Source organism: Molothrus aeneus, chromosome 3 (genome assembly GCF_037042795.1).
Source record: "Molothrus aeneus isolate 106 chromosome 3, BPBGC_Maene_1.0, whole genome shotgun sequence".
NCBI lineage: Eukaryota > Metazoa > Chordata > Aves > Passeriformes > Icteridae > Molothrus > Molothrus aeneus.
In genome coordinates, this window is record NC_089648.1 from 30,905,056 (window position 1) to 30,920,997 (window position 15,942).

Below are 15,942 nucleotides of genomic sequence, written 5' to 3' on the forward strand. Positions count from 1 at the left end.
TGAAAGTTATGACAGTTGGTTTATTTTTTTCCTAGAGTGATTTAATTGCAGTATGCATATTTACATTTTCCCTACCTTTTTTTTTAAGGAGAAAAAAAAAGTGAGAATGAGAAGAGGTATAAGACTGAAAAACATAAATTAATTTGGATTGTAGAATATGTGAGAATGTTTTTAAGAAACACAGAGGATTGTAGCAGCAAATTAAAAGGGTGTACATTTTAGGAGCAAGTGCTGAGAGAATATAAGCAAGGCAGGAAAGTAGAGTGAGTTGGAAAGAAAGTTGACTAAGAGGAGCTATGAGTAAACACATTTGCATTCTCACTAAGGAATGTGCATGTATTTGGTTGGTTAATTAAGGTGAAATGAACAGGCACAAATTGGAGGTGATGGCACAGGGTAAGAACAGAAAGGGGACAGCTTAGATTGAAAATTGGAAGAATAACCCTGCACAGCAGTAAAGTTATGTGAAAGGGATTAGTGATCTTCTGGTTTTGTTATGTTTTTTTATTTCTTTCACTTTCTCTTAACCCCTTCACATTTCCTCTGAAGTTGATCCCAGATGGAAAGGATTGAGGGGGTAATATAACAAACATTCCAACAGCAGGGAATAATTGTCCTGTGTAGAAGTGATTTCCTGAAATGTTGCTTTGATTCATTTCTTCTGGACCATGTATCCATTTAAATTAGACTGTTTTTTTTAAAGAATTGATCTTCAGTTTGCAGTAAGTTTGTAATGCTCTGATCAAACTTTGAAAATTATTGTGTTAACATTTAAACAATTTCTTTCTCAACAGTGTAAAATTGGCAAGTTAAAATACACCTTTAATTAGGAGCATGATAGATGCTTTACTTCTAGGTTTTGAAAGTGTTGACATAGACTTTCTTGGGATTTTACAGAGAATGAGAGAAGAGTATAAAACCAGCAACTGTCATTTAACTGTAGAGATAGATAGATATTTATAACATAAGCATTTATACTTAGCAAAATCTTGATCCAAATATATTTGAATCTAGAAGGTAGTGCATATGTCAAAGTTCATGACTATATATAGAATTCAGATCCACCTTTCTATGTAAAAAACATTTACCATTTGTAGACCTAAAATATCTGTAAATTAAAAATATGTTGCATTTCAATGACCTGTAGAGGGCACCAAAAGATCTAATTGCAAACCCTGGGCTATGGATTCTTCAAGCTAACAGATCATGTTGTCTGTGTAATCTAACAGGTGTGTGGAGAAATGCGCTATCAGTTGAATCAAACCAAAATGAAGAAGGATGAGGCAGAAAAGGAGCTCAGAGAGTACAGAACAAAAACTATAAGGGAGCTTGAAATTAAGGACCAGGTAAGAGATAATACTGCTATAACTTTGCAGTTATTAGTTGCCTAAGTAGAGTTTTTTCAGAGGCTGGAATGATTCATTTTTCTAATAGTGGTCATTTATTACTGTTAAATGGTTTAAATTGATGGCAAAAAGCCAGCTTTTACTGCTAAATAAATACCTCTTGGTTATCTTAATCTTGTTTTCAGCCCTGGTTATGTTCAGTTTTGCGCATCACTCATTCCATGATTTCATATAGAATTACTCTATCATATTATTCATACCAGCTACTTAAATTCTATGTAATGTATACATGTGTTTATACACTTTTTCTCACAAATAAATCCACACATAATTACCTATACATGCAGCCTAACAGAACATTAAAGGCTCTAAGCATAACCTAACGATGCCAAAAATGAAAATCATTTATCTTCCAATTTCTTTAAAGAGTCAATGTTACTGAATGCTGGGATTCATAGGAAAGTTTAAAAAGACAAATCCAAAACAAAAGTAGCCTTCTAGAAAAAATAACAATAGAAAAAAATCCACTTGGCATTAAGTGTTGCTTATCTAAAACTGGGATTTATATTAATACAAAAACCAGTATATGCCTTACAGGTTGTCTGTAAGAAAACATCCCATGCAGTAGGAAAGATTATTAGAGTAACCTGCAACATACTTGGCAAACAGTTTGAACAGGTGTAATCTGCATCTTTTGAAGTGCCCTTTTTCTGGAGGTTCTATCCATTTTTCTCTAGGACTTCAAACTTGGAGTATTCCTTCTTAAGTTTTGATTTGCACATAAGAGTCTTCTGAATACACAAATATATAAGATGCACATGAGGATGATTTTTTTAATATGCCTTTTTTTATTTGAGTAGCCTATCCAACACATTTTGAACCATTCTTTTTCTTTTAAATAACTGAACAGATCATTCCCTGTATAAGAATATATGTAGGGGTAAAATGAAGTATTTAAAAAATTAAATTTTTAATTACCAATTCCTCAAAAGCTGCATGTAGGACAGTAAGTTTATTAACTTAATAGTACAAGCTTAGTCTGGAAGCAATATTAATTCAAGTTATAATGAAAATATATGTAAAATCCAAAGGAGGAGCTTATTAGGTGAAATAACCCTTCAACCATGTATAGAAATTGATACAGCGCAGAAGAAGAGAGGTCTTAAAGTGTTCTTTTTCTCAAGGTTTGCTTTTTTTTCACTCCTGCATCCTTTAGGCCTAGGGACACTGAAAAACAAAAAACAGGCTTGTCGTCTGTGTCTTGACAGATATCACAGATAAAAGAGTTGGCATAATCTTGGCATACAAATAAAACAGGATGTGTTTAATAAGATACTTGAAGAAGTATCTTGGATTTTAAATCCTGTTCTCCAACTTGCTTGAGGATTGCCTTTTGAACAAATTACAAAATTTAACAAAATATTTTAACCTCATGTGATGACATACTGGTATTTTAATCAGTGTGGAGCTGAATACACTGAAATGTGGTGATTTGTAATTTGATATAAAGTGAAATTATGTGAGAGAGAGTTCCTATCAGCAAGAATTATTAGACAATTAGATAAAGATTAGATATTCAGTAATTATGTTATTGTGTTGTTCAAATATGATTGTTGGTTCCTCAAAAAAAGGAAAACAAACAATTTTGTAATTCTCAGACTCAGTATTTAGCAGCTGTTTTATAGCTGTGGCTCCAGTAACCCAAAAAGTTCTGTATAGGTCCTAGGATTATTTTATGTGTTAAAGGGAGCCCAAGAAAAGTGTTAGAGTGCCTTGTTCTGTTGTTGCCTGTTAGCTGGGGATTTTTAAATCAAATTTTAACAAATGTTAATAAGTTATTGCAAATTATTTTGTTTAAAAAAATTAAAACAGTTCAATTGCATCTATCTTTGTATTTAAAGAAAACCTGAAACTTTTTATCTTATGTGGCACTGAATAGCAATAATAGCAAATATTAATTGTTCTTTGGTCTCTCAGCCATGACCTGACCTTCTGGCTAAGAGACAGAGCTGATACCTTCCTTGGCCACCATCTGTTCATAATAAATACATATTTAAAGTAGAGAGACAATAATGTAGGAGTATTTTCATACTATTCTGTATTAAAGGATGGATTTTTTTTCTCTTAGAAAAACAAGGGATCATGTTTTGGATTGCCTTTTAATATATTCAGAGCAAGTTTACTGCTTCTTGAGATATAATTGTATTATTAATTGTGCTGTGGATAAATTTCAGTTTTGAAGATATCTTTTATTTTACATGGAGTGACTTTTAAAAAAGGATTAAAATTATTCAGGTGTGTCAGAACAGACAGAAAGCCCCACATGTACAATTTAGGATCACCAGATACATATATCTGTATGTCAATTAAATACAGATTGGTATTTATCATATGCTGGTATTTATAAATCTTATTCAAAATTGAACTTATATCATTTAGGAAACCTAAAGAGAGTATATATCTTTGGTCTTCCTCCCTTTTACCCTAATATCTTTTTCCCTGTATTTATTGTTTGTCAGGACTAACACCCATGTCTCAATATCTGTAGTAGCTCTCTTATTAGCATTTTACATGAATATTTCTTAATAATTAAGAAGCAAAGAGCAATGTTACTATTTAAATTGAATAACTGTTTTGTAATATCATCCATCATGATCCTGATTAACATCAGGATTATGGAGGGAGGTGGGGGGAAAGACTTGTACCACACAGTTTCTCTACACAAAACCCACATCTGTTCATCTGGCCCGATATGTTGTAAAGTAGTGTAACCTACTGCCCTCTCTTTTTCTCTCTCAGCCAGCCCTCCCATTGTGGATGTAGCTGTGCTGAAATAACAGTGCATTGCTTAATACTTTTACTGCTTAGGAACATACTTTATAGATTATATGAATATAATGCCTTCATGGCAGTAAACTGTGTCCACACTAGGGGTTGTACTAGCACAGCTATATCAGAGAAGAGTCACGCCCTAACCTAAATTGCTGTTATTAGAACAAAAATTGTGTGGCATATTTGACACAGCAGGGCTTCACTTTTATAATACTTTTTTTGTTAATTTGTAAGCACTGCATGGCATAATTTATGCATTTCTAACAGAAATCATACTTCTGACACACTATGAAATTGTTCCTCAGATTAACATCACTTGCTCTTTTCTGCTCTGCCTTATAAAAATAAAAATGAAGTTCATTTTTAATAACTTGCTTTCTGTTTGTATGAAACAATTTATATTTGGCTTAAAATCTTGCAAGCTTCAGCATGTAGAAGTGAAAACAGTTTTTAATATTGGATTTTGCAGTCCAAGCCAATTTGGGCATCCTCCTTATTAGATAGTTCTTACCAGTAGCATGGCACCACTGGGAGTTGTGGTGTCCTTGCAGTAAAGTAATAGGGCATGTTAAATTCAACTGCAGAAAATAACTGCAGCTTTTCAATTTTGTTTTATCAAGTTTAGTGGAATCAGATAAATACTTTGTGTAGAAATAAATCCAAGCTAGTAATCTAAGCCTGTAAAAAGTCTTTATATTTGGGCAGATATAGTTTGAAGGGGGATTACAGAATTCTGTCACCTGTCTTGTAGGTGACAAAATTAAAAGCTCCAGAAACACTGTCTTAAAACCCACAGATTTTTATGAGTTGCCTGCATTGCAGTTCATAAGTCCAAATAAAAAGAAGTCAAGATTCACTGACATGCATAACCTATACAAATAGGAAGAGCTACACACCAAAGTATTTTTATGCAGTATGACAGAACCTAAATGATGTCTCTGTACATTATAGACTGACAATTTTGCAGACAAATAAAAATCTGGCAAAATTGCAGTCCAAAAGCACTTTGCCAAAGGGTATTTTGGGAATGTTTATCTCATTTGTCATAAATCCATGATTTATAGTAACCTAATTTAGATGCTATAAGAGGAGAGATTACTGACTCTGTCTTCATCAAAAATAGTTCAGGCCAAGAATTTGGGTATATATCCTGGAAATGCTTCAGAGTATCCAAAGCAAGACCAGTAACACCTTCTAAAGACCCTGGTTCACTGAAATGTCTTTTTACAAACAGATATCAAGCTTTCATGATTCAGGCTTTAAAATACTAGAGTTTTCAACAGCTGTGACATTCAGCATATCACCAGATGTTTGAAACTTGCACGTTTTAATAACTGATGAAGATGGGTTAGGATTATGTGTTATGTGTATTCTTGTAACAGTCTATATCTATATCTGATATTCTGTTTTCGCATCAGTTATAAAGTTATAAAGATATTCTCATCTGCTCTGGAAATCCTGTTTTGAAAAGAAATTGTATTAAATCATCATTGTATACTTGAGTAATATTTGGCAGGGGAGAAAACCCTCAAAATTCAGAAGATGGCTTGAAACTCTTAGCATGAAATTTTCTCACCTGGTCTGACCTTGAGTATAATGGTCTTAAAAGTAGCAAACCCAAATTGCTTTTGGAAAAGAAAGCATTAAGGAAATGTGATAACCTTTACTGTGACTGAGCTCTTCCTAATTAATAATTTTGTGTTTTGGGCATTGAATGCATTAATTTGAAAATTAGTAAATAAGGAGTAAAATGGCGGTACTTTAAGCCTTGCAAATTTTCTGGCCTGCTCAGGAGTAACTTAATTCTTTTCTTTATAGCTGAACTTACTTGCTCATTTCAAGATTTTTGAGGAAGACATTGACCAACAATCTTCCAATATATATAAAATTATTATATGGCTGCTGCTGCTCTGCTATGGCATAACTTTTCTCTGTCAGCCATCCATTCCTCAAGAATCAGTGGTATGAGCAGCCTTCATTAAATCCTACCTATTTCCTTAAGAAAAATCCTTGGGACTAGGATTCCCAGTGGTAGACTTTTCTTTATTCACTTGTCTTCATTTTCTGTACAGGTCTGCTTCCCCTAAGCATCTAGCCTGCTAAGAGGAATAACACAGGATCAGAATTTTATTGTACATAACACAGGATCAGGATTTTATTGTTCATAGGTGTAGTTTGGCCCATGTAACCTGGATCTGTGTTCTGTCATCCATGGTGATGTCACTCCACAGTATATGGAAAGAGAAAATTGTTTATGCACATTAAAAATTATTCAAAGTAGGAAAAGAATTGCACATCTCTTGATATATTTGGTTTACATACTTAAATAAATACTTGGTTTCTCTTGGTTTTTTTTTCTTCTTCTCTGACTAGAAAATATGGTTGCCTTATCAATAGTCATTGTATCAACAATCAGAAAAAAAGAAGTCCCTATCACTTGTCAGTTGTTATTGCACAGGTTTTCTTTTCAGCTATTCCTTTAATACTGTCCAGGAAATAAGAACCAATCTCACATCAGTAGTCTTAAATAGTGTCTGAAAGGATAAAAAGAACAGGTTTTGTTCTTTCCCTTTTTTCAATAATGAAGTAGGTGTAATCTTCCCCTTCCTTCTTTCTACACACATCCTTCCTTTTCTGAATTTTTTTATCAGCAAGTGAACCATATATTTTGCACTACCTCATTGTCCCCATCTCCCACCTGTGCAATCCATTAACAAAAAAATCATCTTGTTCCACTGCAAACAAAAACACTTTCTTATCTCTGCTGGTGCCTGCTGAGCTAATCTGTAGTATAGCAATGTTCTCTGTTAAAATGTGACTGTAGTAATCTCTATGGGATTGGAAGTTTTGTTCCTGAAATAGTATTGCAGGTCAGATATTTTGGCAAATTAAAAGCAAATATTTTCATGGAAATTATGCGGTAAAATCCTTGTATAATATGTTTCAGCCATTCACTCTTGTCATTTCCCAGGGTATTCATCCACAGGGACCATGTTGCTCTTCAAGAGCTTGCACAAGAACAGACCTTAAAGATTATTTCTTAATTTAAAAATTGTGTGTGTGTACTCATAAATCTATACTTTGCAACACATTTTTCTTCTTTCCCCAGCTAACAACCACAGGTAACAAGTTTGCTACAGTGAGATTTAAACACATCCACCCTCCATGCTATTCTCATAAAGTTCCTCCAGCACTCCTGCTCTTCCTAGGAAACTGCAGGCTCCATTCTCTGTTAATTATCCTTTAGTTTGGAAGCAGAGAGTTTGTGGCTGATGGCCTTTGCCTAGGTGATGCTCTTGTCTTGAGGCTCTGCCCTTTGGTGGAGCACACAAGGTGTGTGGTACTGCCAGGTGCCATCACACTTTGCAGTACAAGGGGCAAAGGGGTCACAGAACTACTTGTCTTTGAGGAATTCAACAGTCCCACCAGATCAGGTTAGGATAACAGCCATCTAAGAAATCACAGCCTGCTTTGCTTATCTAGGTAGGCTATATCTTTCTTATCTCTCTGGTCTTTACAGATCAATTGATTTGAACCAGCCATACAGAAAAAAACTTTCCATGTGTGTTTCTTGGGGCTACTTCTCATGTTTCTGCTCAGGTTACTTGCCCTTCCTGTCAGGAAAGGTTTTCAGATTCCTATTTTAGGCTAAATTATTTGTAGAATTTGCAGTAGTTCTGTGTGTTTTTATAAATTAGCCTCTTAGAAAGAGGTGGTCTTTGTGAACTCCTTTAAGCCCTGTGTACCTATTTGTATATTCTCACAGTTTATAATAAATCTATTTCCAGAATGGGGTTTTCCCCTTTGAAACCACATGTAGTTTTCACAAGTGCTTTGTATTCTTGTTCAGATTTGAATGGGAAGCAGCAGTAATTCAAACAGAGTGCAAAAGGGAGAAAGCCATTGCTGGGATGTGGTGGGGGTTAACCTTGTGATGGCCCTAACTCTCTTTCCAAAGTTGGATAGTTCTTCAGGTGCAATATGCTATGTCAGATGGCCATGCCTGGGAGGTCTGAGGTTTAGAGACCACTCCGAACCTAGAGTGCTTGATTGATATAAGGATTAGGATAGAAATGACTGCAAATGACCCCTGCTGCATATGGCCTGATAGTAATCCAAGTAAAACACTTGAAATCTTTCTACAAAACCAGTCTTTTTTGTAGAGCTTTTTTAAATTAAAAAAAAAAATCCAGTTAGTTCTGTCCCTGGTTAATTAGTATATTATTAAGTATGGAAGGCAACATGGATGGAGATCAGTGTGAAAATGTGCAAAAATTTCCTGTCAATGGTGAAGATAGTATTTAAATGTACATGCAAGGCTATACTGGGGGCACCTCTTTGAAAGACTTGGTGCTGAGTACTGTCACTGGTCTCTCTGCTTTGAAGGCTACTTTAGTAAATGAGGCTAAGCTTATGAGCATCATGGCCTGTTAAAGTGTATTAATTTGAAGTGTGTATATTTTTATAGATTGCATTTTATTTTATATTTTTATTGATTGCCTTTTGGGGATGTACATTCAAATACCAACCACCACCATGATTATATTTTTATTATTCTATATTTTTTCTTCTGTTTTTGGTTCTATTTTATGGCCCTTCAATCTTTTAGTAATGGTGGCAAATGAAGTATGAAACAAAAAAAAATTGTAGTGTAAATTCACAATAATATTTTACTCACCAGAATTATTTTACTGCAGAATTTGGGCAATGATATAGTGAGTGCAGAATTTCTTTTTCAGGTTATACTTTGTATTTTTTTACCTGATGAATGAACATACTGGGACAACAGTGAATGTCATAAATCACTTAAGAATTCATTTCGTTTTCGTTAATTTTTCATTTTGTTAAAAGTCTTAAGTTGTTTTTTGCATTTTCTTTAGAGCACAAGTTTTTTATCACCACTTAATCATTCTCATTTGTTAAAAAAAAGTATCTGTCTTTTCTGTCAGTTTGCTGTTATGTAAAATTCTGTGAAAAACATCTGCCAGTATGAAACTTAAAGTTGCATTTTTTGCATACAATGGTATCAGCATTTGTATGAGAAGAAATAATTATTTTTTTTCTTTAACTTGACTTGTTTTGAATGAAATTATTTCACTTAATCAGATTTTAGGGAGATAGAGATGTCTAGTTTATTAAAAAGTGCATTTTTGCAACATGACTAAGTATTGTTAGTTGAAGATAATGTCAGATAGGTTATGAAAAGGATATTTGAGGACTAATTCAGTTTTTGAGAAATCATTGTTTATGTTTTCCTGAAAGTTGCACTTATGTCACTGAATGAGCATCTCTAGTGTGGTCTCCTAAAAATGCATTGTAAAAATCTGAAGATAATTTTTAAATGCATCACAAACTAATGAATGTAAACTGGAACACTTAAATACTTCAAGAAAAGATACAAAAGGGCCCTATGTGATCCAAGTAGAAAACTTAAAATATAGAAGGTGGTTGGTGGCAATACTGAAAAAAGAAGAATTGATTTAGAATAAAATTTTACTGCAGTGGTACTTCACTAATCCTTCATTTTTGTTTAAGTAAAACTTCTTTTGTGTAACTGAGCTGAATATGGATTCAGGATGGTGTTAGTGTGTTTCAGCTTATGGTGAGTAATGGTGTTTCTCTTACTGAGGTTTAGCCTGCCATCTTTCCATGGCAAAGTGCCTGTTGATATTCCTGGGAGTTTGGGCAACTGCAGAACAAGACATTAAATAGTACTTTTGAAATTATGTGCAGAAGTAATAAGAACATTAAAGTTGCAGAGTTAAGCACCAGAAGTTGCCTGTTCTAACCTTAATGTAGTCTTGTTGTACGTATACATTATGATAATTCTGTTCCTTGTTATACTGAAAATCTGTTTCAGATTTTCTTAAATGCAAGATTGTCATCTGTCTTTTTGCAGTTCTGTGCTCCATCTCTTGTCTCTCACATACATTGAAAAGTTAAGTACCTTGAAGAAATAACTTTCTGATCATGTGGTAAAAAGCTGTATCACAGGTGATAGGCACTGAGGGATAAAATTAACACTGCATGAGAAACAGAGCTGTCAGCAAAATGGTTTAGTTGCTGGCTTGTTTCTGTTTCTGTCCCTACAATTACACTGTGGCCTGGATAGCAGCTACAGAACTACTTACAGCTTCCTGACAGAAGAAATGGTAACTGAAGTAACACAAAAATTACTCTGAGTAAAAGTTGGGAAAAAACGCTGCTGATAAGGTTCCTTGCAAAAAAAGTGAAGAAAATTCATTGATGCTGTAATTTCTCTGTAGATTAAATCCCAATTACATTGTGATGACCAAATGATGGACTAGATATGTTTCAGAATTCAGGATAGAGTGTATTTGTGAAACTATTATTGTTAACAGGCGAGAGAAGAGGGTTGTTTTTTGTCATATTAACATGTCTCAGATTCTGAGGGTTTATGTTTCAAACAATTACCTGAGTTTTTAAACAGAATTATTCCATAGTGTTGAGAGTATCATCTGTTTTCAGCCTTATGTGTTTTCACCACATAAATGTGGTAAGGTGTGTGGCTCCTACCAAATGATTTTGAATGAACATTTTTTGGTGTTTGAAAAAGAATTACTTAGTTGATAAGCCTAAATATACCTGGATTGGCTGTTTCTGAGTTGCTGTTAACATGCTTTATTGGGTAGCATTTTTGTGCCCTCTCTTTCTCATGAGATTGTCTGCTGTTTCTGCCGGGGTCATTATGAGAATTCTAGAACATAGGTCATGCTGCAAGCACCTCCAAACATTGGTATTTCAAGGTGTTTATGTATGTCTGTATATACCTAAGCACATGCACAAACATGGGTGTGCATGAGTATAAAGGAGCTGATACTGGATTTTGGAATTACTGATGAAAGTAGCACAAGTAGAATTTTTCTTCAAGCCATGTTTTTATTTTTCTTGATACTTCTAATAGAAATTATAAGACACCCGTGAATGTTTAAACATCCTGTCTTGAAGTGACACTTCCCTATCTGAGAATTTCCCCCTGCACTTTCATGACAACTAAAATCTATGGATGTGTTCTTGAGTTCAGCCCTGAAGGTTCAACATCTGGCTGATGGAAACGAAACATTTTCACCAGAGGTTCTTGCACTTGGAATTTGCTTCCTTCTGTGGGTCTGTGTCAAAACCTGACTGAGCCTGTTTAACTCGAGGCAATGGTGTAAAGCCCATCTGTTCCTTGAAACTTTTCCCTGAAGGAGTGATCTGGAGTGTATTTATATTCCCAGCTGTAATTGTGCTTGTTTTAAGTATTTAGCTGATGCTTTTTGACTAATTTGTGGTTTGGATTTTTTTAAAGGTGTGCTGAATGGATGCACTTTTAAAGCAGATTTTAGGAATGTTGCAGAAATTCCCTATCTTTAACTTGTGAAGACAGTGAAGAGTTCATGTCCCTGTTTACTATGAATGGACAAATAACATTTATGAACTGCTACTGTTAAGAACAGAGAACCCACTGAGATTTCTATTTAAAATACACAAAAGTCTGAAAAGTGGAAATGCAAAGCATTTGTAAATGAATATCTTAGAGCACATCATTTTAAAATATTTTGTCAGTGTAACAGGTTATTGTATTTTTTAGAAGGGAAGAGTACTAACAATTTTGTAGATAGTTTTACTATCTTTGCATTTGGACTTGGAATTGCCAATACAATTTGGTAGGAGGTGCATGTGATAAAGCAAGGTGACATTTAAATTCTAATCAAAATTTCCTTCATGAACCTTCATTGAGTGTTCTTTGGGGGGAAAAAAGTGTACAGTTAAGTAAATGGCAAAATTAAAAAAAAACTCAACACTCTTGAAATGGTCTTGTTTTTCTGGATGAAGAGATTGATTGTATTTGTCTGATATCATAATTGTAAGTAGTTTAGATTAACACTTTTATGGGAGGAAAAGAGACAATGTTATGAAGGTGCTTCAAATGTTTGTATTGGGGTGCGTTTATATTCATTTGTTCTTGTAGGATGTTTGAATTAATAATTTCAATAATTAAATAGGATAGTGCATCTTTTCCACATGAGGAAGCTATCACAAATAAGCTATGGTATGAGTTTAAAGTATAATAGCTATTCAGCATGAACTTCTTATGTGAACAATTTTATTCTGTACTACAAATGACCTTTCACAGTTTAGTTGACTGAAAAACATGCAAGTTCCCTCCAGCCCCAATGACAAATAAATATTTATGTAGGGAGTTAGTGCAGAACAGTTACTAAATGATAAAACTACACTGTCAGCTTATTCTGTACTCTATTGGCCTTCCTAAAAGCATCCTTAGAACAAAGTATAGTACTGTGTTACAGATATATTCCTACAGGTACTTGTATGTTGTATATGGACTTGAAGAAAAATATATTGTTTCTCAGAATTTCTATGAAAAATGTTTAAATTGCTGACAATATGACTGGGATAACATAAATCTAGTATGTATCACTGGACTTGAAGATGCTGGTCATGCAAGCTCAACTATGGTTATTTGTAAATAAGTTAATAGACTCATCAGCTTTGGTTACTATGTTGATTTATAAGGACTAAGGATATTAATAAAATAATAGGATTAACAGCAGCTGGTATGTTTAGGGTTCAGACAGAAGTCATAAATACTTCTTTTCAATAATGGTAAAATCACAAAATTATCTTTATTCTCTTCTGTAATATTAGGTGACAAAGCTAAATGCCCCCTTGTCACTGGTTATGTAATAGGCATTAAAAAAAAAATAAATTGATTATCACAAGAGCTATCATATGTCAAGCAGCTTCTGAAGATGGCCACTGTTCTACTGCCTTTCTGGCTCTCTAGCACGGGAAATTCAAGCTACAAATATGGAACCTTCACATGAGAAAAATGGAAGATATTTGAATGCCTGTAACTCTTGAGCTGCATGAACACAATAACATTGAATTTATATTAGATTATTTAAATAAGAAACACATTTTAGGTTTTCATAAGAATGAAATTTCAAATACTTTAATTTGCTTGTTTTGCAGTTTATCAAGTAACTACTTTTGTTCAAAAACAGAAGTGTGCATTATTTTCAGGTGCTTTGATCACTTTTTTTTGTTTTAAAATGTATCTCTATGCATTTCTTAAATACACTTTCTTTGATTCTATAATTTTCTAAGAAAATAGAAAAACTGGGATTAGAGCTCAATGGGAACAAACAGCGTTTGGAACAAGCCCAGCAGGATGTGACAGAAGCCAGAGAGGAGTGCCTAAAGCTGACAGAACTGCTGAGTAAATCTGAGCACCAACTGCACCTCACCAGGTACCCCTTATCCTATTACATGCTGTAGTACCAATTTCATTCTGCTAATTTTTTGCCACAGGATTCCCCACAGTTGTTGTAGATACTTGGAGTCATTGCCTACACGGGCAGCCCTCAGCTGTGCTAGATGGAGATTTGAATTAGTGAGTTACGAACTACAAAGTGAGTTATGAACTATAATTTATATAAGTGAATTAGTAGTGTGTAGGAGAGGCAATGTTCAGCTCTGGTGGTGAGGTGGCATGGTTTTAGGCAGGAAGAAGAGCATGGGAGGCTGCAGCTACTGTTGCTGTGCTTAGTAGGACAACTATATTTGAAATGTTGTTTAAGACTGTAGTGTAGAGCAGCACCTTTAAGCAAAGGAGTTCTCAGATTAATAATCTGAAATTTCTTCAGCAGAATGACCAGGTATAGGTATATTAATATATAAATGAATATAATTTTTCTGTATGAGGCAAGCTCAAGTATGGGAGGAGGGTGTTTCAGTCTCTTGCTCAGTGAAGAGACAGTACAATGCATTGTGTAATGAAAGACTTCCCCTGAGCCTATTCTGTGCTTGTGTATAGTTCCCAATGTCTTATGCTGCACTATTCATTACATGTTTCTACAAAACTCCAGAAGGCTGACATGCCAATTATTCATTGCAACTTGAGTTTGGGTAACTGCAGAACTTTTTTCCTTTTGCCTTGGAAAATGTTATTGTCCAACTGTTTGCAGGCTTTTGGTTGCGTGTGTGGGTTTTTTGTTCCATTGCCCTGCTCCCCCCAAGAATGAACATCCATAAACAAATCTGGCAGCTTTCACTCAGTACTTAAGGGAAAAAGTTAAGTTAGTTTAAATTTTTCATGGGGGGGAAAAAAACTTAGATTTTTATCACTTAACAGAAGTCTGTGTGTTTATCCAAGTCTTGTACTTTTTGGGCTTTGTGAGAATTCTGCCATTGAGTAAATGGAAATAAAATAGAGCCTTGTCTAAACTATTAAATTCAATGAATCATTTTTTTATTCAGCTAAATTTCTGTGTAATTCAGAGCACGGTTGTTTAACAGATGGAAGAAAGTACCACTCTAACAGCCTGTATTTAGAGAAAAAAATATGCTAGAGGTTAATGAACTTGAAAAAAGTTTTGGGTGAGTTGTTAAGATATCTAAAGTTTGGATTTAGCAGAACTTTATTAATAATGATTTGTTGTGATAGCTAACCAAATGGCTTTACCACGCTCCTTTTAGCAAAGGCTGATTATATGCAATAAAGCTCTGGATATCTTGGAGGAAATCTGACTAGCGAATCTATAATTTTTAAATTTTTTTTGGTGAAAATACTCAAAATGTAAAAATGAGAACTATTGCCTGCTTTCACATAGCAAAGTAATTAAAGCTGGATACCTAACATAGAGATGATTTAGGTAGCTTTTTGATGTACAGTCTCTGTCTCAGAAAGTTTCTGGGATGCAAATCATTAGAGGCTGGGAACAGTGTTTTGGGCAAGTAATGCTCTGTGCTGGCCCTGTTCTCATACAATTTCGCAGAGGCCTGCTTTTTGAGACAGATGCTGAACTGCCATGGGTCCTCTGACCTAGTGCAGACACCCTTCTGCAAGGTCCTGATCTCTTTGGGGTTTTATTGGTTGTTTGGGGGTTTTTTTTTGTGGGTTTGGGGGATTTGGTTGGTTGGTTGGTTGGTTGGTTGGGTTTTATTTTTTGGGGGGTTGGGTTGGGTTGGGGTTTTTTTTTGTATTACTGTGTGTTTGTGTTTGGCATCTCCTTAAAAGAATTGAAATGTTTTCTATGCTGATGTGTATTTATTGGAAAAATAATTATGATGAGGCATGGGAAATAGGTTCAATTTTTTTTCTTGACATTCCCCAAATTCTACAACACTGTGTCCATTTTTGTGTTCTCTGTACACTTGAAGCGTCTGTCTGCTTCTGAAGAATACCTTAGGTGATGTTGCTTGAAGAAGAAGGGGGAAAAAGAGATGAGCAATTCATTGCTCCTAATCAGTTACCTGTTTACCCCTTGAACTTAAATCCATAGGGCAGGGTTTGAAGTGTTCTCATAATGTCACCTGTTTTCCCTGCCTTGCAGAGGGAAACGTCCCCTACTGAAATGACACTTGTCCTTAGCCTGTACTCGTTCTTCCTCTCAGCTCACCTCCTGGCAGAACAGGTTTTCCGTGCTAGTGAAGGTATAAAAGTTACATGTCTCTAGGGGCATTAGTTTTGCATTTTGAACTCAGTATGTTTTTCATGGATTGGTACATCCATAGTTGTTGCATGTAAATTATATTCACTTACTGTTTGCCTTCTTTCATTTATTCCCTTCACCTCAAATGGCAACTGTGTCAGTGAAAATACTTGAAGGGTAGGGGTAATAGCAATCCTATGGGGGTTGTAGACTCATTCACTGTGGCGCTTGCCAAGGAAAACAGATTTTAAGCTCTAGAGTCCTGCCTGTGGGAGGTTGCTGCAGAAATTGCACTGATTTAG

The 15,942-nt window shown here is 34.8% G+C and overlaps 1 protein-coding gene across 3 annotated transcripts in view; it reads left to right on the forward strand.

Moving 5' to 3' along the window:
- Window positions 1–15,942, forward strand: part of SDCCAG8 (SHH signaling and ciliogenesis regulator SDCCAG8) — a 104,562-nt gene that overhangs the window by 23,959 nt on the left and 64,661 nt on the right. For all 3 annotated transcript variants that reach the window (XM_066546601.1, XM_066546603.1, XM_066546602.1), the window contains exons 12-13: window positions 1,230–1,346; window positions 13,314–13,456. In XM_066546601.1, the coding sequence (XP_066402698.1) occupies window positions 1,230–1,346; window positions 13,314–13,456 (260 nt within the window). The remainder of the gene's footprint in view (window positions 1–1,229; window positions 1,347–13,313; window positions 13,457–15,942) is intronic.